The 24,493-nt window shown below is 42.1% G+C and overlaps 1 protein-coding gene across 1 annotated transcript in view; it reads right to left on the reverse strand.

Annotated features, from left to right (window-relative positions):
• Nucleotides 1–2,403: 2,403 nt before the first annotated feature.
• The window catches only part of LRRFIP1 (leucine rich repeat (in FLII) interacting protein 1), a 93,744-nt gene continuing 71,654 nt past the window's right edge, over nucleotides 2,404–24,493 (reverse strand). Inside the window, exons 16-22 of the mRNA XM_008586075.1 lie at nucleotides 24,296–24,388; nucleotides 22,808–22,946; nucleotides 12,082–12,131; nucleotides 10,341–10,458; nucleotides 9,585–9,664; nucleotides 8,454–8,558; nucleotides 2,404–3,280 (exon numbers count right to left, since the gene is read on the reverse strand). Coding sequence (XP_008584297.1) covers nucleotides 3,170–3,280; nucleotides 8,454–8,558; nucleotides 9,585–9,664; nucleotides 10,341–10,458; nucleotides 12,082–12,131; nucleotides 22,808–22,946; nucleotides 24,296–24,388 — 696 coding nt within the window. The 3' untranslated portion in view covers nucleotides 2,404–3,169. The remainder of the gene's footprint in view (nucleotides 3,281–8,453; nucleotides 8,559–9,584; nucleotides 9,665–10,340; nucleotides 10,459–12,081; nucleotides 12,132–22,807; nucleotides 22,947–24,295; nucleotides 24,389–24,493) is intronic.

The following is a 24,493-nucleotide window of genomic DNA, read 5'->3' on the forward strand; positions in this document are numbered from 1 at the left end:
TTTTTTTTTTTTTTTTTTTTTTTTTTTTTTTTTTTTCCCTTTTTTGGTTTTTGGGGGGGTTGTTTTTTTTTTTTTTTTTCCCTTTTTTGGTTTTTGGGGGGGTTGTTTTTTTTTTTTTTTTTCCCTTTTTTGGTTTTTGGGGGGGTTGTTTTTTTTTTTTTTTTTCCCTTTTTTGGTTTTTGGGGGGGTTGTTTTTTTTTTTTTTTTTCCCTTTTTTGGTTTTTGGGGGGGTTGTTTTTTTTTTTTTTTTTCCCTTTTTGATTTTTGGGTCGGTTGCTTTTTTTTTTTTTTTTTTTGTCTTTTTTTTTTCCGTGTCCGGCAACGGATCGCAACCCTCAGTGTTGCCCCCGTACCGGACCGGGGACCAGCAGCGGGATCGCAACCCTTGGCGTTGCTCCCGCGCCTTGCTCAGCCAGTGAGCGGGAACCGGTCTGTATGTGGGATCCGACCCCGCGGGCGGGAGCGCCGCCGCACTTCCCAAGCGGCGCACTATCCAGTGCGCCACCGGGCCGGCCCAGAGTCCGTTGCTTTATGTCCTAAATGCTATCTTGTTTCTAAAAATGAAAACAATTTGTAGGAAACACATAATAGACATCCTGGTTCAGGTTTTCAACCATCTCTTTTCTTTTCCCAATCTGTGGATTCCGGTTAGAGCACTGGCTGTCGACAGCGGGGTGGGGGGAGTTTTGCACCCCTCAGCAGACATTGGGCAATGTCTGGAGACATTTTTGTTTGTCATGACTGGGGGTGGTGCCTGCTGGCATCTAGTGGCTAGAGTCCAGTGATGCTGCTCAACTTCCTACAGTGCATGGGACAACCACCCCCAGCAACCAAGAACGATTGGCCCAGTATGTTGGTGATGCTGAGGCTGAGAAACACGGGGTTACAGGGATGAAAAAGGCCAGCCACAAATCTCCAGTAGCTACATCTGCAGGAAAAGTTTTATTCTATAAATCTGAAAATTACATTCTGGCCTCCTCTGGACTAGGCAGCGTGCATAACATTGATTTGCTACTTCTCTGAAGTCTGATGTGAGAGGTAGTGACTAGAGGCTCGACGTATTTAGAACCACTAATTCGGAACATGTCATTTTTTTTAGGTAACTGAGCCAACTGTGAATCTTACTCTGGAGTCCTCTACTTACCAGCTGTGAGACCTCAGGCTCTTAACCTCCCTTGGCTCCAGTTTTCTCATCTGTAATATGGATTTAATAATAGCATTTCCTTCATAAGGTTTTTGCGCAAATTAAATGAGTAAAAATATGTAAAAGCGTCAGAATACTGCTAGGCACATCAAAGTTCTATATATGTGTTTTCTATTATGAGTATTATTTGTGCACTATATAGATATTGTACTGTTTAAACATGTATTAAAATGTTGTGAAGGAAACCTTAAGGAGACAATGAACTGAACTTCTCTCCTCTGCTGGCTGCCTGATACAGTCAAGAAACGGTCTTGGAGGGACTTCTGCCATGTCTCCTTTCCCCTTCCGGTTCACATGTTGCCCCTGGTGTGCAGTGCGGGTCACCCAGTGGTGCCCACCCTCCAGCAAAGTTTGCTTGCCTATCCTGACCTTTGGTTTCCTACTTGCCAGTGTCAGCCCCGCAGCACCTGTAACTGGTCTGCCCCCCAGTGGGCAGTGGCAGATATCCTCTGCACAAGGAGATACCTTATACCGAATGAAATGCAGCCTTGCATATCCTGGGTCCATACGGTTCTGGGGAACAGACCCTTGTCACCTCCAGCATTACATGTTGGGAGTGTTTTCATAATTATATACCCCAAACTCATGTCCTCACTCCAGCATTCTCCCGGGGTTAACACTAAGTATGGTTTTGGATAATACTGTCTTGGTTTGCATTTGCTAATATCCTGAAAAGCTGGCTGCTTAACCAGCTGTATTTGAAACACAACATATACAAAGCCTAACTGAAAATCAGCAAGTAGTCAAACTTTCCTGACTTTGGTCCTTGGTGACACCGATATCATACTTGTCTCTACTCTGGTCTCCTACTTCTTCGGTCTACTTTTTTATTCTAAGTGCACTAATTCTGTGAATATACTTTTTTTTAACAACAGCAAAAAAAAAAAAAAAAAAAAAGAGAAAGAAAAATGAATTGATTTGATATCCTTGTAAACCAAAAAGATGACCCCAAATATACAGAACAATTAATATAAAATCAGTTAAAGATATTGTGGGAAAAAAAGTTAAAACCACATTGCCAATGTATTTTAACATTTTTTTTAACAACAACAAAAAAAAAAAAAAAAAAAAACAGAGAAAGAAAAATGAATTGATTTGATATCCTTGTAAACCAAAAAGATGACCCCAAATATACAGAACAATTAATATAAAATCAGTTAAAGATATTGTGGGAAAAAAAGTTAAAACCACATTGCCAATGTATTTTAACATTTCATTTTTTATTTTTCTAATAGTACATTCTTTAAAAGAAGTTAACAACTTCAATTCCAAATATAAGGATTAAATAATGCAAATGAAAAGCTGTCATTTTCAGTGAAGCTATTGCCTAATTACCCTGGAAAAAAGTATTCTTATGACTGAACTGATGCAAAAATCCCTTAGAAAAGCTTCATTTGTTGCCTGTAAAGAGTCTTCTTAAGGTCACTTTTACTTCTAGACCATCCCCTTGTTTCCAGTGAAAGTTTTGCTTGGTAATGGCTTTTGTGGTTCCACAGTGTTTTGTGTATGAAAAGCATAGACTAAGAGATACTACTGACATCGCTCAAATTGTAGAATCTGCCACGAAAGGAAATCCCAACACTGTAAAATTTCCCCTTAATCTTCAGCAAGACACACAAAAACTCAAGTCCCACCTTAATCTTTACTTTGATCACCATCTGTAATGGCATTAAGAGGCTGCTGTGCCATCAGATGCTGTGCTCCCGCGAGGCCTGGTGTGCTTATGCAGTAACCTGCAGCTTCTGAGCGCTGGCCCACCTGGACGAGGGGTCTGCGGACAGTGGCATCTGGTGGCTGCTGGGGCTCCCTCGGGTGAATGTTGGCATGGGAGCACCTATGAGCCCAGTGCTCACCTGGTGTTGTTCTCAGAAGGCAGGAGAGAGGTAGCTCTCCCAGACGGTACAAAGAAAAGCCTATGACACAGCGCTCGCGGTCCCCAACTCGTTGCCTGTTCAGAGCTGATATTCACTGCTGGGACAAGAGTGCGCTCCTATTTGCTTTCATTTTTTCCAGACGCTTCACTAAGTGGCCGTTGCTCACCTCAAGCTCTTCTGTTTTATCCAATGCAGAGCGAAGCTGGAAACCAAGCAGACAGACAGTGAGCTTTGAGCAGCTTGCTTCCTCCAAATGTAACAGGGTTCTGTGTTGCCCAGATTCCAATACCACTGAAAATACAGTTATAACTCAGACCCACTGGAATCCTAAAAATATATACCTATGTGTGTGTGCATTTCTTAATTTAAAAAGTAGTATGAGGCACACGATTCTGGCATCGAGTAACTAGGGAACTTTCCTTCTCTGAAACAACTAGACCTAGACATGGCACACTCCTGGGGATCCTGATAGTCTCACAAAAGGCAAGTGAAGCAAACAAACCAACCAATAGAAACACACAAGAGTTCAGCCTGCACCAGTTGGAGGAGGTGCTCTCTGCAACTCTGGGCAGCCAGAAGCAAGGTTTCTGCAGCCAGAAACCAAAGCAGGAATGCCTAAGGCCAAGATGGTCACAACTGGGAGCCAAGGCCACAGAGCCTGGGAGTCAGGGCAGGAAGACCAGCAGCAGAAGCGACATTAGCCGGGAGTCACTGGACCAGCAGGCAGCAGGGAAGATTGGAGGTGCCCTAGGTGAGATTACAACAGCCACGTGGTTGTGGAGATATGGACCATTAGAACAGTCTACTGCTCTGTTTCTGACCTAAAACCTCCAAGGAGGATGGCTGGGTTTCTGGGACAGAACTACCTCCCCTGCCTCACCAGCAGAGGCAGAAGCAAGCCCTCTGCAGGACATTTCCCCAAGTCAGGCCTGGAGTATTCCTACAAATTAAAGCATAAGCTCAGAAAACACCAAACTCAGGAAGGGGAAAACCATCTGAGTTAAAGTCAGCAGAAGCAAACAACGGAATTAGACCCCTAAAGACTGAACTTGTTTCAGTTGTCAGATACGGAAAACAGAACAGCTGTGTATGAAATATTTAAAGAAATAAGAATACAATTCACAGAGACAGCATACATGAACATACAACAAGAAACCATCAGGGATGAATATACTTTTTTTTAAAAAGGAGGTCAACTGGAAAACCTATGCAAAAACTTCATGTGTTATGAAACAGATGAGAGGTAAAGAGATTGAAAATATAAGAGAGACGGTTAAAAAATGTGGAGGTTGCAATGAGATCTAATAGCCTCCTATTAGAGTCCAGAGGAACATGGAAAGATGAGAGAAGAGGAGTTATTTAAGGAGATAATGATTGAATATTTTCCAAAATTGATTTTAAAAAACATTTCATAGATCCAAGAAATGCTATACATCCCGAGCAGAATAAATAGCAATAAATCCACATCTATCACATTAGAGTAGAAAATCAAAGACAAAAAGAACTTGAAAGAAGCAAGAGAGAAAAAAATAAGGATATATAAAAAGGACCCAAAGTTAGAACAACAGATTTCTCAACAGACTCAATGGAAGCCAGAAGATGGTAGCAAAATAGCCACAATCACTGAGAAAAAATCACTACCATCCCAGAATTACATACCCCTCAAAACTATTGTCCAAGAACAAGGGTGAAATAAAAACACATAAACCAAAAGTGGGGGAATTTACTACCAAGAATTCTGCTCTAAAAGAACTTCTAAAAAGTATGTATTTCAGGAAGGAGGAAAATAGTCCCAGCAGTACAGTCTGAGACACAGGTTGAGTATCCCTTATCTCAAATGTTTGGGACTAGAAGTGTTTCGAGTTTCTTGTTGTTTTGGGGGGAATATTTGCAGAATACATACCAGTTGAACATCCCTAACCCAAAAATCTGAAACCTGAAATGCTCCAATGAACATTTCCTTTGAACATCACGTTGGTACTCAAAAACTTTCAGATTTTGGCACATTTCAGATTTCAGATTTTTAGATTAGGGACGTTCAACCTGTACTAACAGGAAAGATACATAAAAAGGCAAATATGTAAATACGTTAAAACACACATGTTCTGTATAAAATAACAGCAACAAAGATAACAATGGCAGCAGCAGCAACAACAATAACTATTAATAATTATTAATAATTATTAATAATGATAATAATGATGATGATGTGGGGTTTAAAAATGTCAAAAATGTGTGTGTGTATACATATATATACACGTGTGTGTGTGTGTGTGTGTGTGTGTGTGTGTGGAAGGAGACTCAAGCCGGAGTGTTCAAAAGTCCTTTTATTGCACAGGACAGGAGTAAAGATATCATCCAACTTTAAGACTTTTTAAGTTACATATGAATAATATCCCAAAAGTGATCAGTAAAAGCACAGAAATTAAATATAAATTTAAAATTTGGAGGGAGAAAAAGGACACACAAAAACGGGAGGATAAGTGGACGTCCACAGTGGGATGCTAGAGACAAGTCCAAGTATACAGTAATAATGGACTAAAGGTTCTGATTGAAATACACAGATTTCAGATTCGATTAAGAACCACCACCACCTGGCTATCTGCATCTTAAAAGAGACAACCTGAAGCACAACAACACGGAAGACTGAAAGCAAAGGGACAGAAAATTGAAAGTAGATGAACACTAACCAAAAGTTAGTATAAATGCTGGTGCAGCAACGTTAATATCTCAAAAGATAAACAGCAGCAGGGACTGAGAGGGTCACTACATAGTGATAAACGGTTTAACTCCTCAAGAAGATGTAAGAATTTTAAATATTTATTTTTAATAGCTTCAAAATATATAAAGCAAAACCTGATAGAAAAACAGAATAAGCCAAATCCACTATCATCTATTGGGAGACTTTGACAAATCTCTATCAGTTACTGAGAATTCAAGCAGACAAAAGAAATCAGATCTGAACACGCCCTATGTAAGTTTGATCAATAGGTGTGTATAGAATTTTGCATCCAAGAAAGCACATTGTTTTTAAGCATATTTAAGACATTTAGAAAAGTCAATCATGTATCAGGCCATTAAGCAAGTGTTAACAAATTTCAAAGACCTGGTGTAATAGAGACCCTGTTCTCTGACCATAACAATATTAAGTTGGAAGTTAATAACACCAAGTTAGATTTTAAAAATCCCACGTTTAAAAAATTGCATTTCTGGGCCAGCCCGGTGGCACACTGGAGAGTGTGCCGCTTGGTAGTGCGGCGGCGCTCCCGCCGTGGGTTCGGATCCCATGTGGAGACCAGTTCCCGCTCACTGGCTGAGCGTGGTGCGGGCGCAACACCGAGGGTTGCGATCCCGTTGCCGGTCCCCGGTACGGGCATGACACCGAGGGTTGCGATCCCGATACTGGTCAGTAAAAAAGACAAAAAGGGGAAAAAAAAATTGCATTTCTGGGCCGACCCCGTGGCTCACTCGGGAGACTGCAGCGCTGGGAGCGCACAGGCGCTCCTGCTGCGGGTTCGGATCCTATATAGGGATGGCCGGTGCGCTCACTGGTTGAGCGCAGTGCAGGCAACACCAAGCCAAGGGTTGCGATCCCCTTACTGGTCACACAAAAAACAAAACAAAACAAAAAAACTGCATTTCTAAATAACTCATGGGTCAAACATAAACCATAATGGAAATGTGGAAATACTCAGACGTATGATAACTAAAACTGTCTACACCAAAATGTGTGGGATGCAGCAAAAGCAGTATTTTGAGGGCAGGCCAGCGAAGTGGAAGGCACGCTGGAGCGTGTGCAGGAAAGGTCAGGTGCATGCAGATGGAGACGCAGGGCAGGTGGAGATCTGGTGTCGATCACTAGTGCTCTTCAGGAAAGCGATCTTGCTAGAATGAGTGAGGGGCTTGGGGCCTTGCAGCAGGGAGGAGACCTAGAGACTTTTGAGTATAGGCAGCTCTTCCAAGGGTTACCCCTCTGCTATAAAGGGAATAAGGACTGAGGTGGCCCTGGAGGGGCCTGTGGGTGAAAACAGATTCTCAAAGAAGAGACATATTGCCCCTCTGGATGCTCTTCCACCGCCTGCCACATGAGGATGACCATCCCTTCTTGCCTGGAGCAGCGCCCTCGCCTCCTAATTGATTTCCCTGCTCTGACCTCTCCTACAGTTTCTCTCTCTCTTTTGGCAGCTGGCCAGTACAGGGATCGAACCCTGGACCTTGATGTTATCAGCACCATGCTCTAACCAAGTGAGTTAACCAGCCAGCCCTCTGCTACAGTCTCATCGCAAAACTAGCCAGAGTGATCCTACTGAAACATAAATCAACATACGCCACTCCTCTGCTCAAAACCCTGCAGCAACTCCCCACTTTACTCACAGGAGGAGACAAAGTCCCTTCAGTGGCCTCTGAGGTCCTATCTCACCTGCCTCAGTGGCGGTCTGACCATCCCTCCTTTTCCTCGCCTGTCTGCTCACTCTGCCTTAGCACGAGTGGACCTGTCCCTTGACGAGGATGTGCATTCACACATGGGTCTCTCTCTGCACTTGCTGATCCGTTTGCATGGAAGGCCTTTCTCCCAGTTCCACCTGGCTTGTTTCAAGCCTGTCCTTAAATGTCACAAGAAGGGAAGTCTTCCTTGGCCACCTACTTAAAACTGCCCCCGGGGAGTCATGACAGCCCCGCAGTCCCTTTCCTACAGAAGGCCACTTTTATTGTTGACCTTCCCAGTCCAGCAGGCAGGTTCTAAGAAGGCAGGACTCCCGTCTGTTCAGGTCATGGCTGCAACACTAGCATCCAGACCCAGGCTTGGCACCCAGTAGATGTTGTAGATATTTGTTGAATGAACCACTTTACCAAATGTCTTCAGTAAGACGAAATACAGTATGTATAATTTTTTAAAAAAAGGTTGGAAGCATGGTAATTTGTGGGTGGGACTGCAGGTGACCTGAGAGCAGCTCAGCTTCTCAAGGACACTTTCCGTTGGATGACCTCAGACAGTCCTGGCCTCCACCCCTGCTGCCACCACCTGGCTTTCTACCACACAGGCCACGTCTCTTCAGCTCCTCCGCCCCCCATGACACAAACTATATGGAGCATAAGAGGCCTGGCTACTCCTTTATCTCATTAACTAACGTGATGTTTATGAACGTGTCCTACAGTAGAACTAGTTGATTCCAGCAATGATTCTCTCCTTAAGCCTCCCCACTGGCTGGACTATGGTTTCCTTTACTAAAACATGAGCAGTTCAGAGTGGTTTGGGATGACCTGACGATGAAGCCCAGCAGCAAATTTAACAGGAGTAAATCTTCCCTCTACTGTCCCCACTAGAGAGACATTCATTTTCCATTCTTTTTCTGCAAATAGCCTAGGAAATTTACCTCTCTTTGGAGTTTCCGTTTTTCAGCCTTAAGTTCATCTTCTATTTTTTCTGCATTTTCAGCAGCCGTTTTATAACGTGATACTTGACTCTCTAACCTTATTACCTAAAAGGGCAGGAAAAACCATATATATAAATTCATAAGCCTGTTTTCTTTCTCCAATTGCTTTATTATATTTGAGATCAAAGGGTGTGACTTAATACAATAGGAGAATACATGCAAATAATTATGATATAGCATTTATACTCTTATATAAGTTCTAGCCAAGCGAGCCATGTGCTCTTATTTCTGAGCACTCCAGTCCTGTCACTGCTAGGGACTCCTGACCCCTGGCCCTGGCCTGCAAGGTGGCTTCCGCATGCCACTGCCCTTACTTCCGTTTTTCCCTGTATGGGACTGCTCTGTTGGAAAACAGTGTATTGAGGCAGGACAATGCTGGTGAGGCACAGGTTCTGCTGGGACCTCAGCTCACCTGATCTCTCCCACGGGAAGTGGGGAGGGAGGCAGGAAAGGACAGAGCAGGAGGAAGAAGAGGAGAGGCTCGAGATGGGGTTCCCCAGTCAAGGTTCTCAGATGAAAGACAGGAGCAGAGAAGTTTCATTCTGCTGCGATCAAAAGCGTGCTTCATGAAACGCACCACTTTCTACGTGTGCCACTCTTGTTTCTGTTTCTGTAAAAATTCTAGCCAGGTATACCCACGCCTGAGGGGGCAGGAGTGCCCTGCAGGGGAGAGCTGGCCTGGCTGGAGAGAAAGACTGAACATTCAGGGAGGAGGGACACCCCAGCAGGAAATGTTTTTTTAATTTACTAAATTCTTTTCAAAGAAAGTAAACTTTAAAAGCTCCTAAGCCACATTAGCTATTTTCTGTAACTAACTATTGTTCATAAAGGATTAGTATGTATGGTAACAACCCATGTCCTAATAATCTTCCCTTCCCTACTTGCTCTCTCTGTAAGAAATACCTTGAGAAAATTGCTGCCTTAATTTATCCTCCTCGGGACCTTTTTTTTTGGTTCTAAAAATCTGTTTCTTTTGTTCTCAGCCTTCAGGGTCTATTTTAGTTAGCCAAATAAAACTTCGGTTAATCATTAGTTTAGCTGCCCGTTACTGCTTAAAAAGTGTACACGTACATTTTGTTCTAGTGCAGTTATCTCTTGCTCAGATTTTGCAAGTTTAAATTTGAGGTCGCTGATCTGTCTGTTGGCATCCCCTAGGGGTTGAAAAAGAATGAGAACTTGTTAGGCTCTTGGGCTTTTGTGATGTGAAAACAGTAGGTACTGGGAACCGAACCGTTATCACCGTGTGGCAAATCTGTAAGTTCTGGCTCGTGGTCGCACACCGGCCAGAGCTGAGGGGAAGAGAAGGTACTGTCTCCCCATGCACCCAAGCTGGAAACGTGCCTTGTGCCCCCGTGCACAAGGGCACGAGACCCCAGGCGACAGAGCGCCTATGAGTAAAGCAGATGAAGAAATGCTGGGGTAGGAGGAGGCGGGAGAGAGACTGGGCATCATTTTATCTCCCTTAAGCCTGCTTCTAGTTTATTGGCACAAAAATACCTTTCGGTTTCCCATACAATCAGCAGATCAAAAGACTGCCGTATCCAGCAAAGTAAATGTGGTTTCTATCAGCACTCCATGTGGTGGCATCTTGGGACACGTTTGTGGGCACCTGTTCTATTTCATAGGCTTGAACAGAAACACCCCTCTTCTGCCCACCTGCCCACCCTCTTCTATCCCACAGACACCTTTGTGCTTTTGTTTGCAAGGGCTTCTGGGGAGATACGGGATGTGGGGGGATACCGGGCAATCTTTGCCATGAGAGTTCTCCAAAATCAGAAAAATAGCATTTGTGAAAGAGTTGACTTCCACACAAGAATGGACATTTACTTTGTAGATCCATGACATGCACGTCTGTCCCATTTTCTAAGACATCGTCGTCAGGTCGCAGATTGTCTAACTTGCCGTTCTTCCGTCTCTCCTCCAGCTGCCCTTTGAGTTTCTTAATCTGAAAACACCCACCAGTAAAACCGGTTAATTTTTCTGTTCTACATGAGACTCTATTCTATTCTTCATTCTAGACTCTAACAGCTGAACTGACAGGGATTACATAATAATAAAAGGAAGCAGCATGTAGAAACCAACAGCCCAGAAGCATGACAGGCCACTGCCTTACAGTTACTTAGTGTGTCTCTAGGGTGCCAAAGAGACAGGGATTACATAATCGAACATGACAGAAATGTAGGAAAACGTTACAATCCACTCCCCAGTCACCAGTGATACAAGGAATCTCTCCCCTTTAATAAAGAAACCAACCCAAATAAAGACCTTCTGCCAATCAGTACTCTTTTCAGAAAGTAACAAGTAGTACAATGAGTGAAAAATGAATTATATTTACAATATGAGGCATGAATTATGTTGTAACTGTGGGCGGAAAGTTGTTCCTAAAGTAGAAATTCTTCTGGACTCAGGAGATTGTACAGAAAATACTTTAAATATTTATCTAAGAGTTAGCAAGTCAGCGTTCTAGATTAATCTTTGCTTTATTCACCAGCAAGCCAGAAAGGGCGACGTGGGGCCTTCCAGGCACAGAGGATTGTTAACTAAATCCCCAAGAAAACCATGCGCTTTCTCTCAGAACCCGGGCAAGTTGCAGGTTTGCTCAGAGGCCGTCTGCCATCCTTCAGGGAGTTGGCCTGTAACAGCTCTCCTCTTTCTAAGAGGGACAGAAACATACACAGTCGGAACTGCAGTTAACACCATGACTGTAGAATTTTCTGGTGTCTAATGGAGAGTCTCCCAGTGCCTTTCATGTTTAGCTTCCAGTCTATGAGGGATTGTTGTAGGTGATCATTTGCCTCCCTACCCCCCCATGCCAAGTGTGGCAGACCCTAAATACAAACCCCTGGTGCATTGTGCTTTGAGAAAATAAGCATAGAATTATAACGGATACATGTTTTTAAAAGACCACAGGAACTTGAAGAGAATCCTTCAACCTTACATTTAGTGCTTTATCCAATTTTGAGAGAATCTTCAACAGAATTGCAAAAAAATAAAGCAAATACATTTGATGAGGTTTATGAGGGAAAACTAGAGTTGCTGAGTTTCCTTAGCAAGTGGTTATGGAATGATTTAATAACTATCCTGTATACAAAGAGATCGAATAAAGGAACTGTTTAGTATTTCTTGAGGCAGGAGAGGGCGATGAAGAACCATAGTTAAGACAACTTTGATCAGCTATAACAAAGAAATACCTGCCAGAAAGGGGTGCCAAGCCACGAGACGGGTTACAAGGAGAGAGTACAAAACTGACTTCTGTGGACCGGTAGTAGTAAGAGAAGTGGTGTTTGGAATGACTCAGTAATGCCCTTGCCTCCGAATGGTTACATGAACATTTATTTTAAGCAGCAAGTCACACAGAATGTACCAAATTCAGTTCCCTGGCTTTGAGTCTCTGAGATATCTCCACTAAACCTCATATCACTTATGAGGTTTTATTTAGATAAAAATATTAAGAACACTAGTTGGCTTCGTGATTATTTTCAGGTGTGATGTGTTTAGGGTTTTTTTTTTTTGCGTAAGTTTCAGGTGCTCTGTTTGAGAACTCATAAAGTAATAAAAAGATTGTTACCTGTTCCAATAAGCATTCCCGTTCATCAACAAGCTTTTTCAACCTAATATCTAAAGAAATCAGAAAGAGACAGGTTTCGGTGAATCTTGTAGGGCACCTTTCAGCACACTGCTAAACTGAAGGATGACCGTTCAGGTTAGTGAAATGAATGATGAAGGTAGTTATACACGTACCACGGTGAGTGAGGCCACAGACAGGACTGGGGAGAAGTCAGCCAAGGGGGGTCGTGACAACCCTGCAGCACATGCTTCACGTCCGGAGCAGCAGCAGCTGCATGCAAACAGGCTAATCTTCTACCTTAGGTTAGCATGCAAGAACTCTAGGGCCAAACCACACTGCAACACAAGAGCTCACAGGCTTCATGGTTTAACATCGTTAGCAATGGATAAACACACCGATAATCACGATTCAATAGCACCAACATTCCAATTAGCCCTGCCTTTCCAAGTTCACATCCCGGAAGTATTTATCTTTCTTATTCCTCTTATGGACTCATCAGTGTCAGAGTTTTGGCTGTATGTTTACGAATCATAAACCCACTGACAACACCTTCTAGCCCAGCTACCAAAAGCTGTTATTCTTTTGAGGAAAAATGCAGTAATGGTTTACGTTTCTGTAATTCCTCCCACCCCAGATCTATAAGGATGTGTATACGCAACCTCTATAAATTCCACAAAGGTCTCCCTGATGGGGGGTCAAGTGTTACAATCTTCAGATTTTTGAGGGGGGACCAATGCCTGGGGAGGGTATAGGGGAGGGATTGGGTGAAATCTCACACCAGTTTACAGGCAACATCAGGATGAGGGGATGAGGATGTGACGATGCCTTCTGGGCGTTCATGCTGTGACACATAGGCTGTTGCAGCAGCTTCGATGACACTGGTTCCTTTCAGCCCAGGAAGCCCTATGGGTGGGCTGTCCTTCCATCCTTCTTCCACTGATGAGGACTGAGGCCCGGGATGATTAAGCAACCTTCCTAAGGCCTCACAGCCCAGCCTCAGGGGTGCACCCTACCCACTGCACCCCACTGTTCTCCCAGGTCTAAACTCACACTTCTGAGTTGGACCCTGACTCCTGGCCGAGGGCTCTTCCTCCCGAGAGCACACTGCTCTCACACTGCCTAGCTCTCCAAACTCTTCTTAAAGAATTAACTGTGATTAGCCATGTGAAAAGAGAATAATTCATATAAAATGCATCTTTGTTTTCACTTAAAAAACCACCTAGCCACATTCTAACCCAAGCTACATGCTTGCTGTAATTGTTTCTCCAAAGACCCTAAATTGTTATTTTGAAAAGCACAATAATAAAATAAAAGAAACTGGAAAATGTTAAGCATAAGATGAATTAATGTTCCTTTTGAGTTCCATTTCAATTCAAATACAGTCAAGATGTTTCTGGCAGATGTTTTATTCTTCCCCTTCCATAAACCCACCCAACACTGACAAAAAGTTTTTTTGTGGTTATAAACCCGGCCCTTTTATCTAATATCACTTTTCATTTTATCTTACATATTTTATACTCCCACACACAAAGACTACAGGCATCATAAGAAACATAGAATACATCATGGTATTAAAGCTGATATATCTATTGTACAATTTTATTATTTTTTTCTATTACAAGGCTTCAAATATCCTACATCAATAGTAGAAAATAAGTGTTAAAAGGTAATAATAGTGCTAGCAAAAAAATAAAGGTAATCTGACATTTACTCTTATGGTAAGAATATGAAAAACAGAGAGAAAGGTGGAACAACTTTTTTTTTTTTCCATTTTGTCTTTTTTTTACTGACCGGTAACAAACAGATGGGGACGAGACTTGTTAGTGTATATTTTTTAGATCATTTTGATTTTTGAACCATGTGTGTGTATTACATATTCAAAAAATAATTTAATTTTTTTATTTTAAATGATAATTTATTTTTGAAGAAAAGTATATTCTTAGACCTATTGATCCCACTTTTGTCCTAAGGTGATAATCAGAATATACATTGTAGCAATATTCAGCTTGAAATTTTTTATTTGAAAACAGACAAATTTTTAAAAGTGGTATTATGTGTAATATCGTACAGTCGATGAATTTATATTTTAATTTTTTTTTCCTTTTTGTCTTTTTTACTGACCGGTAATGGGATCGCAACCCTCGGCGGGAACCGGTCTCCACATGGGATCCGAACCCTCGGTGGGAGCGCCGCCGTGCTCCCAAGCGGCGCACTCTCCAGTGCGCCACCGGGCTGGCCTGAAAGGTGGAACTTTTAAGCAAGAGAGATTTTAAAGCAGAATTGGAGAAGAAAAGGAAAACTAAAATAGTTCTAAGAAAATAGAAAGAGGAAAGAAGCAAAATTATTTGATATGAAGAAAGCAAGAGTACTGCTTTATATAGCTTTAAAAATCAAAAACTCTAGTTTGGTGACTGAATAGTGACACATCACTGACACACGCTGTGATACAGTACTTAACGAGTATTGGAAACCCATCGTTACCCTATATTTACACAGCAAGTAGCATTGCTCATCACTGGTCTATAATTCTCAATAAACAGATGCAAACTATTTACTTAAAAGATAGTGATTACAGTTTCTAAAAATGAGGCCTCAAAAAAGATGAAGTCATACTGCCCCTAATTTAGGGTTTTCTTCTGTACTGGGAAGTTAAAATTAGTTGGCTATTAAAGCTATTACATTTTTTTAAAATCTGGTTTTTATACATTAAATCCCAACAAACTTTCTGGTATGCATTTTAGAGACCCATGAGATGGAAAACAAAGAGGTAAGACCTTGTAGAAAATTACAGGGGCAGCCTAACAAATGTTGGGATTCTCTGAACTCCTGTGCTCCTTAGTCATTCACGTCATTAGCTTGTCTGTCTTGAGTAGAGCAAGGCCAACCAAAGGTGACAACAATCAGTAAGCATGTACTTTTTTAAGTGCTTTCCCTGGATCTGATCCTCACCACAACTCGAAAGAGGTAGGTTCTCACCCTATTTCAGACAGCAAAATGAGGCACAGTGAGGTTAAGTAGCTTGCCTGTAGTAATATATTTTCAAGAGTATATATTTCATTCTATGGGTTAGTTTCAGCTACCAAGGGCCCCAGGACTCCCCTTCCATTGCCGGGGAAGCTACCTCCCCTCCGTATTTGCAAACATGACGAAAGGGGAAAGGTCTCTAGAGAAATGCACTAACGGTGGTTCTTTCTGCATTCTCTCCCCACACTGACTTAATCTGACTGTAATACACGTGGTCAGTTTTCATCTTCCCCAGGCCAGCCTCCCCTGCCAGGAAGGCACCTTCTTCTTGCACAAGGCAAAGGGGGGGGGGGCAGCCTGCTAAAGACGTATCTTTCTTCTCACGTTTACAGGGCCCAAGGGGTCTGCACAGGTAGGAAATATTTCCCTACATCAGCCACCAGCCACTCGAATCTCAAAAAATATGAAAGAGGGGCAGGAGATAGAAAGAGAAAGAGTGAAAGGATTTTCCTCCTGAAAGACAAAGTTCTCTATATATATGACCACACAAGTAAATATTCTGAGCATAACTAACACACAAACACACCTCCCTTTCCTTTACGGTCCAGACATTTGGAATGAAACTTACTGTTGTGTTCCCTTGGCTTGATGTGGTCCCTACGAAAGGAATCTATCAACAGATAACAGAAACCCCAAACCGTCTAAACTCCCAGGGGTAGCATTCCAGGGTCCTAGTGATAGTGGGAACTTAAATGTTCAAGTCATAAGGTTTTATGCTAACTAGAAATACTAAAAATTATAGAAAGTAGTCAACACGTCTCATTCTTAAAAACTCTCTGAAAGGGGCCGGCCCGGTGGTGCACTGCTACAGTGCGCCGCTTGGGAAGTGCGGCGGCGCTCCCGCAGAGGGTTCGGATCCCACATACAGACCGGTTCCTGCTCACTGGCTGAGCGAGGTGCGGTCGCAACACCGAGGGTTGCGATCCCGTTGCCGGTCCCGGTCCGGTGCGGGCGCGACACTGAGGGTTGCGATCCGTTGCCGGTCACGAAAAAAGAAAAAAAGGACAAAAAAAAAAACTCTCTGAAAGACTTCATTGCTTTCCAACTTTGTATAACAACCTATGATTCAGAAATCTGTTTCCGTTCCCTATTTTCTATAAACACCCATAATTATACTTAATTATACTTTTATACTTAACTATACTTTTGACAGAAGATTTATATTTACATACGGTAGCTATGTTCTGATTTAGGGCTAAAAAATATCCAAGCTTTTTGATTTAAGATATATGATCACTGTTTTGTATTATAGTGAAACCTCAATGGTCTACGTTCCTCTGAGGATGTGATGACAGGTAACCTTTCTTTTCTAAGCTTGAATCTTTTGACATTAAAATCTTTCTAAATTACCTTATATATACTTCCATGCCTCCTTAAACTGAGTATACCTAAGTTTAAATATACCTAAGTTTGAATATCAATGACTGTGCTGGGCTACAGTGTCGTCATATACTCAGGGCAGAGTAACTGATGTTCACAATGAAGGCTCTTCAAGTATCAAGAAATGGACCAACCACTCAGAGTCCTTTTCTTCTTTTTTGCCCACTTCCTGATTCGCAGCTGTCCGCTCTCCATTAGAGGGCTGGGTCCTACCTGCTTCATCGCCAGCACAGTACCTTCTATATACAAAGTGATCAAAAAATGCTTATTAATTAAACAAATGAGTGAATAATTAAGACTGCTGGGTGGCTGGGTGGAGGGATGTGAACAATGCCTCATATCCAGAAATGTGCTGTTGAATAACATGGGAAATGAAGGAAAGGACTTAAAATGATTTGATGATTTCAAAATTTAATGACTTTGGTTGTTGAATCACTTCCCAAGAGGCCTTTAAAAGTAGGAATGAGAACTGTTTTCCAATGTGCATTCCGGGATGAACTCAGCTTTGCTAAAGTTAAGTACATAAACTAAAGCCCTCTTAAGTCCTGCAGAGCCCTTAGACTAGATTCTCTAGCAAGCCACACACGCTTCTGTTTACACAGCACACGTGGAGAGGATCTGTCATCCCCATCGTCCTCTACTTCAAGACACTCAAGCAGAAACAGTCCATTTGCCATTTTCATCATACTCTTCGAGACATTCTAAGTATTGGGACATTTAAGCAGAGTGACCAAATGGAGACCTTTCTCAGTGGGGTTCATCAGAACAACAGATCACAGGAGATGATATGAGGGATGATCTTCTCAGTTCTCCCAAGGATGGCCCCACACTAGCACCAGGTGAGATGCCAGGAAAGAAGTTCCCTTGTTAGTGACAAAGGGCATTAAGTATGGGTCTTTCAAAGAACCCCAGTGGGAATTAGCAACCCAGAAGTAGATACTACTTTAAAGGTGGCATTATGTAAAAGAGTAGCCAGAGTCAGAATTCAGGTAGCCCAAAGAGGAGAACCACAGGCTCGTAAAATGATGATATGTTTTATTTCAATTACACAGTAACATTTACGTTTGCCTCAAATTTCATCGAGGTGTTTGGTCCTTTTGTACTCAATTATATCTTGTAACAGTGATACGAATTCACACGATCTCATAAAGTTTCAACAGCATTCGTAATGTACATTCCACTGTGGTTTTATATTTTACAATTTTTAAATTTAACCTTACAATTATTTTTTTAAATGCTTCTTTATGTAGAAAAAAATATATATTTCCTTCAGGCAGCTCAAAACAAGAATTTTCCAATAAGAATATACTGAGAAACAAAAAATTAAAATATTTATACCAAAATACCCAAAGTGATTCAGCTCTTTAAAATATCCTATTATTGTCTAATTAGTAGTTTGCACAAAAACAAGTAACCTTTTACATTGCTCTTCTGAAAAATGATCAGACATTCAAACAGAAAGAGAATTTTAAAATTAAAAACATTTTTTTAATGACTGACCCCATCCAAATACTGCAGTAGGAAAGGCAATTTCAATGTGTCACTTCCAGAAAAAAAAATCTGTGTATGAATGTATTTGGTACATTACCAGCATGAAGTGAAATAAAAATCTCCTGCAATGTAAATTCAGGTATCAACAACGAGATCCAAAAGCATTGGTTTGAAATACAATACTCATATGAGGTAAAGGCAAATAAGATCTCCCCAGAGCCTTCAGACATTTATTTGTTGTCCTAAAAATGATTAATTATTATCCTAAGGTGCAAATCTTACCACTCAGTGACCTATATGCTATTTGGCTATTTATCTCCTTTAAATAAAATACCGTATAGGTTATAATGTACATATTAAAATCAAATATGAAAATACATATATGTGAAGGAGACATTAATTTAAATATCAATTATACTCATAATACAGAAATGTAAGAATGCTATTTGGTCATTTCGATTAGAAGCTGATATATTTGATCAAGGATATCCACATTCATATCAGCCTAAGGCAAATGTTTAAATATTTTTATTTTTACTTGAAGCTGGACTACAAACAGTATACATTATTGTTGATACTACTGGAATGCTCCCAATTAGAACTTACAGTGATAACACATGTTGTCTTTCTAATCTGGGTGATACCCTCAATGATTAACGTAAACCTACAAGTACCAGTCTGTAACTTACAGTAGCAGATAACTTGGTGACTGATTGTCATACGGTGCATCTACATCAATTTAGAACATCACTAGAGGACATAAAGGATGACAGTCTCTTACGGTCAGACTTGCTGTGTGAAGCCCTCGGCTCCTCCCTAAGGCTGGCCTGACACCTCTGCTGCCTGCCTCAGTTTAGGACATGGTGCAGTCTTCTTTGCCTTTGCCCTTCCCATCCCCTCTGCCTGCCTCTTCTCTGCCTTCTGAGTCGGACTCTTCCACCTCTCCTGCTGCCGACAAGTCATCGTTCTCTAGACTAACGCTGTCTAAAGCTTTCCTGACTGCCTGACTTGGATGTTCGGGCGTCACAGGCCTCTCTGTGCTTTCTGTTTGAGGGGCATCAGCAATGTCCTTGGAGGGACTTGTGTGATCGAGCAGGGAGCTGCTGTACACTTCATCCTCTGGCTCTAGGGGGCTGCTTCGCGTGGCACCATCTTTGGTAGCACCATCCTTTACAAGATGTTCATCTAACTCTTTATCATTAGCACTAGTGCCTGAGGACTGAATTGTGTCATCTTCAAAACTTAATGTGTCTCCATTGGTTATTACTTTACCTGCCTTTGTTTTTACGTCATCATCATCTTGATTAAGCTTTCTATCCAACTCAACGTTAGGATTTTCTGGACAATTAACATTTTCACCGCTTTCTGCTACAATTTCCTGGTCTGGATTTCTGGTCCCCTCTCTTTGTGCTTCGTCTCCTGGTTTCCTGTCAGTACATTTTACCTGTTCTTCCTTGACTTCACTTAAATCTGTGTCCTGGTAGGTTAACTCCTTCTTAACATCATTAACAGTTCCTACCGCTGCTGGTGACTTTTTCTTCTTGTTTTTCTTTTTCTTGCTCTTTGTCTTCTTCTGTGACGAGTCCAATGCCTCTCCCTGTTGGTCGCACTTTTCTTCATCGGGGTCTTTCCTATCTATGGGTTCGCTTTCGCTATCTACCGCCCTGAGATCTGCTATCTCCTGGCGGCTGCTCTTGGCTGCTGGACAACCAGGGAAGGTCTGGACTTCTGCCGGGCCTGGCTTCTCACCCCTTACTCCTGATTCTTCGTGTTCTCCTTCACGGTTCTCCCTACCTGCTCCTGCACTCTGAATTGGGACCTCCTTGGGCTCAGCTACTTCCTGGTTGGCGATTTCTTTCTCTAAACTGTGCCCTGTGCTTGGGTCCAACTCTTTAGGGGCATCTGCCACACATTTTTCATCATGACTTGCTGTGTCGCTGCTGTACTGTGGAGGACTTGAGGCCACTGTGCCCAATTGAGGCCCGACATTAGCTGCCCCTGCCTCTTCCACATTCTCTGTCTGGTTTTCACTTCGCCCCACAGTGTCTGTACTGCTCACCCTTTCAACCTCAGACACTTGCAAAGGAACAGACTCCTGACACGGTTTTTGGCTAACCTCTTGTATTTCTCTTTCCTGCTTTTCTACAGATTCTTTACCTTGGTTTTGGATATCCAAGGCATTACAACTGTCCTGCCCACTCACAGGCCCTGGGACTTCACTATCTAAATCACTCAGACAGCTGGACTGCTCAAGAGAGGCTCCAGTCCCATCATCTGGCATGTTTACGACCTCACGTGACTCAACCTGCTCTGTACTTGCAGGGAAGGAAGTGTGCTCTAGAGTCTGGCTTTCAACCCGTTCCTCATATTCAGCACTCGCTAACGTTCCTAGGGATGGGGCGTTGTCTTCGTGCGATTTCTGCTCCTCGGTATTTTCACCAGGATGTAATACCTCTATGTCCACACACTCCTGTACTGTGTCCTCTTTGTGCTGTTCTTGCTCAGAATTCTGCAAGATTTCTTTTTTCCCCACATTCTCCACAATTTCATTTTTCACCTCCACTTCAGTGGCTCTTCCTAAAAGACCATTGAGAAAATTGAAGGGACCCCATGATGTGGTGACCACTTAATATATATCAAAATGTAAACACATATTGTAATTACCACCCTACCCTATTCCTAAAAGAGAGAGTGAGTCATCAAAGAGTCATATGAAACAGAAGCCTTTGCCAGTTCTGTGCGGCAAAGCAGCGATTGCATTAGTGAATTTATGCTCAGCACAGGCCACTGCCACCACCGCAGAGGCAAGAAGGGCTGCTGGTGCCACCTGTGTGAACTGTGTTTTAAAAGTGAAGTCACATATTTAACTAGTAGAAAGAGCTCTGAATCAGGCAGCCAAACAATTCAAAGTGATGGGTTTAAGAATGGATTTACTCCCATTCTCATTTCTAAATGCACACCTTAACAAATCATACTTTTTCAGCTGTCAAACTGCACTGAATATCACACAGCCCTAAAAGCAGCCTTGAAATAATTAAAAAACAAAAAAATCCATTCAATTCACTTTTAGAAACTCAGCCTCAAGGGCAATGTTAAGGAAGATACTTTTGAAATAGCTCACATAAGGTAAAAAGAAATCCATCTTCCACCACCCAACCACTGTCTTCCTGAGAAAATCTCCTGACTCTGGGCCCTAAATACCTCTGCTCCATTCCCCAAGGGAACAGGGAGAGACCTCCAGCCAGAGGCAAATGATTAAGATCAAGATGACTGCTTAATCAAACGATAAATTATTCATCAGTTGAAGAAACATACTACTGCTTTGGAATGAACAGTTATATTTTGGATTCTCCAAAGAAACCAAACTCCAGCAAGTTAGATACCGTGTTATTGAAAGTCAAAGCCAGATAATTTTATAACCCAGTGGACTCCACATTGGAGTGTACTTAACCCAGGGAAAATAAGGTAAATATTAGCATTTCTACTTAGTTTTACTTCACCCTTTAAAATTTTTCTATTATTGCCTGTTTTATAATGTACATTTTATATTAATGAAATAGTATACATATAAAAGTAAAAATAAACATATATACATATATAGGGAAGTTCCCACAATTCTGTACTAATGGGATATGCGATCAAAAACAACATCTGGAGACCATTTGCAAAACTGGTATTTCTGGTTCTTTAAGCATTTCACAATGGTTATCAAAGATTTATAAAATGTATATTTGAATAAGAGCAGCATGATCAAATTTCTAGCTGCTTAGGTAGCTAATATAAAGGTACAATGGAAATTAATTTATCTTTTTTCAACAACTTTCATACAATCACAAGAGCCATGTTTCTCTAACAGTCATAAAGACAATGAGCCCTGGAAAGCAAGTCCTGAGAAGCTGGGGCCTACGTGTTCCCACATCTCCACAAATTAAAAAAAAAAAAAAGAAAGAAACCTTCTAAATGGAAATGAAAAGTCACAGACCCTGACCTTGCTCCAGCCTCCCTGTGCAAAGCTGGAATGCCACTGGCACCAGCCACGGGCGAGGCCTCCCTGGCGGACTGCAGCTGCGGGCTGCGCGCTGGAATCTGCAGGCTTATCCCCAGCCGACTCTTACGGCAGATACAGATCAGTGAGTCTTTTCAGATCATTAAAAATTGTCTGAAATATTCCTACAATCTACTGGATTCCCCCATCTTATATTCTTTCAGAAGCAAAATCGTGGCATCCAAAGGAGGACCACGTCTGACAAGGGTGGGTGAATTCCAGCTCTCCCTGGGAGGCTCCTCCTCACGACTGTCTACCTCGGGAGCTCAATCAAGAACGGCAATGTCACGAGCGCCATCGTGCTACTCATGGACACCTCATTCCCTCACAACGCTGGATGGTGGACAGGGTGTGCCATGCTGGCTTGCAAATACCGTCACTGTCTCGACAGCCTTTACTGTCCTGACCTTCTGACGCTTCTACACAGAATAAGTTAAAAAGATACACTTGGTCCATAGCTGAGGAAAACCAAACAGCATTCTCAGCACTGGTGCAGAATTTTGAGGCTGTTTTCCTTGCAGTCACAGCCTCACGGGGAGCTTTGAGAAGCCAGGGACACGCACACTCAAGCCATCGGTGGTGAGCATGGAACAGAGATGTGTGCCAGACAACACATGTGCATGACCGCGCCGTTTGGCTGGAGATTCTCATGAGGTGACAGGACAGATGGCATGCTGCGTGACTGTTAATTGATCAGTGATGGCTACTCCAATACTAACAGTGCATGGAAAGTGAATCGATGCTGATTTGAAAGGTGGAAAGATCCGAAAGAGAACAGATACTTACCTAGTGTCCCATCCCCGGTCGACTTGAAGGTGTTTAATTCTTTCGTCATCTTGGTAGTTTCTTGGTATCCGACATTATTAAGAGTGTCTGAAGTCTCTCCATTGGTAGCTATTTCTGAATTTAGGATTATTCCATGTTTCTGGAAACAAAAACAGGCTCATCAGAATACTCAGTGATATAAGGTTAAATTCTGTTTTATTAATAACAATAAAAAAGGAAACTATTTTTCCTGAATGGCGGATAATGCTACAGAGACAAGGCAGTGCTGGGCACCATACTCGTAAATACCCTGTCAACACACACAGATCTGCAATGCCTTCCTCCAAAGGCCACTTCTTTCTCATGTGTTCCAATCTATGACTTCATTTGCTGGTGACAACATACTTTCACAGCAGGCACCGTTTGAACTAGAGGCAATGGCCTGTGGGCTGCCACAAGGTGGAGCATCAAGAAAATCCCTGTAAAGTGACCTTTTATTTAAAAACCTGGTTGCATTCTTTAAAAGGAGAGACTGATATAAAGAAAGAAATATGTATGTGTCCTGAAAGGAAAGAACAAAACTTACGTTATAGAAGGAATTAAGAGATGGCTAGAAGGTTTGGTATATTCGAAAAGAAATATAATTCATGCCTGCTACATAGTGAGACACTGTGAAAACAGCTACACTTCACAACTCCAGGACCCCTCCTTCACCCATGGCTGTTCCTGCCCACGCTTTCTCTTGTGCACGAGGAATTCCGCCACGCTGTGCTCACAGCCTTAGTGAGAAGCACCACGATGACTCTTAGCTCTAACCCTGACCCTGCTGGCTTACTGCTTGGGCTTTGACCCCAGAATACAAGCTTCAGACACAGACAGGTTTCCACGAATATTCAGGAATTTGCCTGTGGCCATACCCTCTCTCAACACTACCTGAGAGTGCACTTGGAGCATGGCCTGCTGCCACCCTTGGTTTTTTACTCTGGATCAAGCCAGCGCTGAAGGCCCCTGGACATGGCCCACAGAGGACATGGAACTATCCTCCTCCTATAATCAAGTGGGTCTCCAAGTCTAATTAGTGTGGGCCTTGCCTATACCACTCATCCAAGACACTGTTCAGCTAGAGAAGTCCTCAAATTTGAGGCTTTAATAGAAAGAAACAAATAAATTGTCTAACTCTGAGTCGTGTCCTAGAGAATTTACTAATGAATGTGAGAAAAAATTAGATAATATATCAAAAAATATATATATATATATCAAAAACTCTTAGACATCAGAGCCACTGTGATCAGTTATACTTGTGAACATCTAAAGGTGTGGACATAACCCACTGAATCTACATTTACTATATGTCTCGTCAGTGTCAGTTAACCTAAAATTTGAATTTATTAACAGAACTAAAATCAACGACATGAAACTAATTAACGCCAGTATATACACATATTTATAGAATCCCAGAATTTGCTGCTGTCATTTGGATTTTTTTAAAACTGTACTTTGGCTTCATACCTTCAATTCCTCTTTCAGCATGACTACTTCTTCTCTAAGATCATCTCGTTCACTCCTTATGGAATCAAAGAACTCCTTCTGCCTCTCTAATGCCTGAGTGTGCGGCAGAGCAAAGAGAAAGGAGATCGGCACGGGTGAGCAGGTTACTTCAGAAGCAGGAATGAGAAGTAGGCTCCTATCTACTTGCAAAACACTGAC

The sequence above is a fragment of the Galeopterus variegatus genome, unplaced genomic scaffold (genome assembly GCF_000696425.1).
Source record: "Galeopterus variegatus unplaced genomic scaffold, G_variegatus-3.0.2 Scaffold108, whole genome shotgun sequence".
Lineage (NCBI taxonomy): Eukaryota > Metazoa > Chordata > Mammalia > Dermoptera > Cynocephalidae > Galeopterus > Galeopterus variegatus.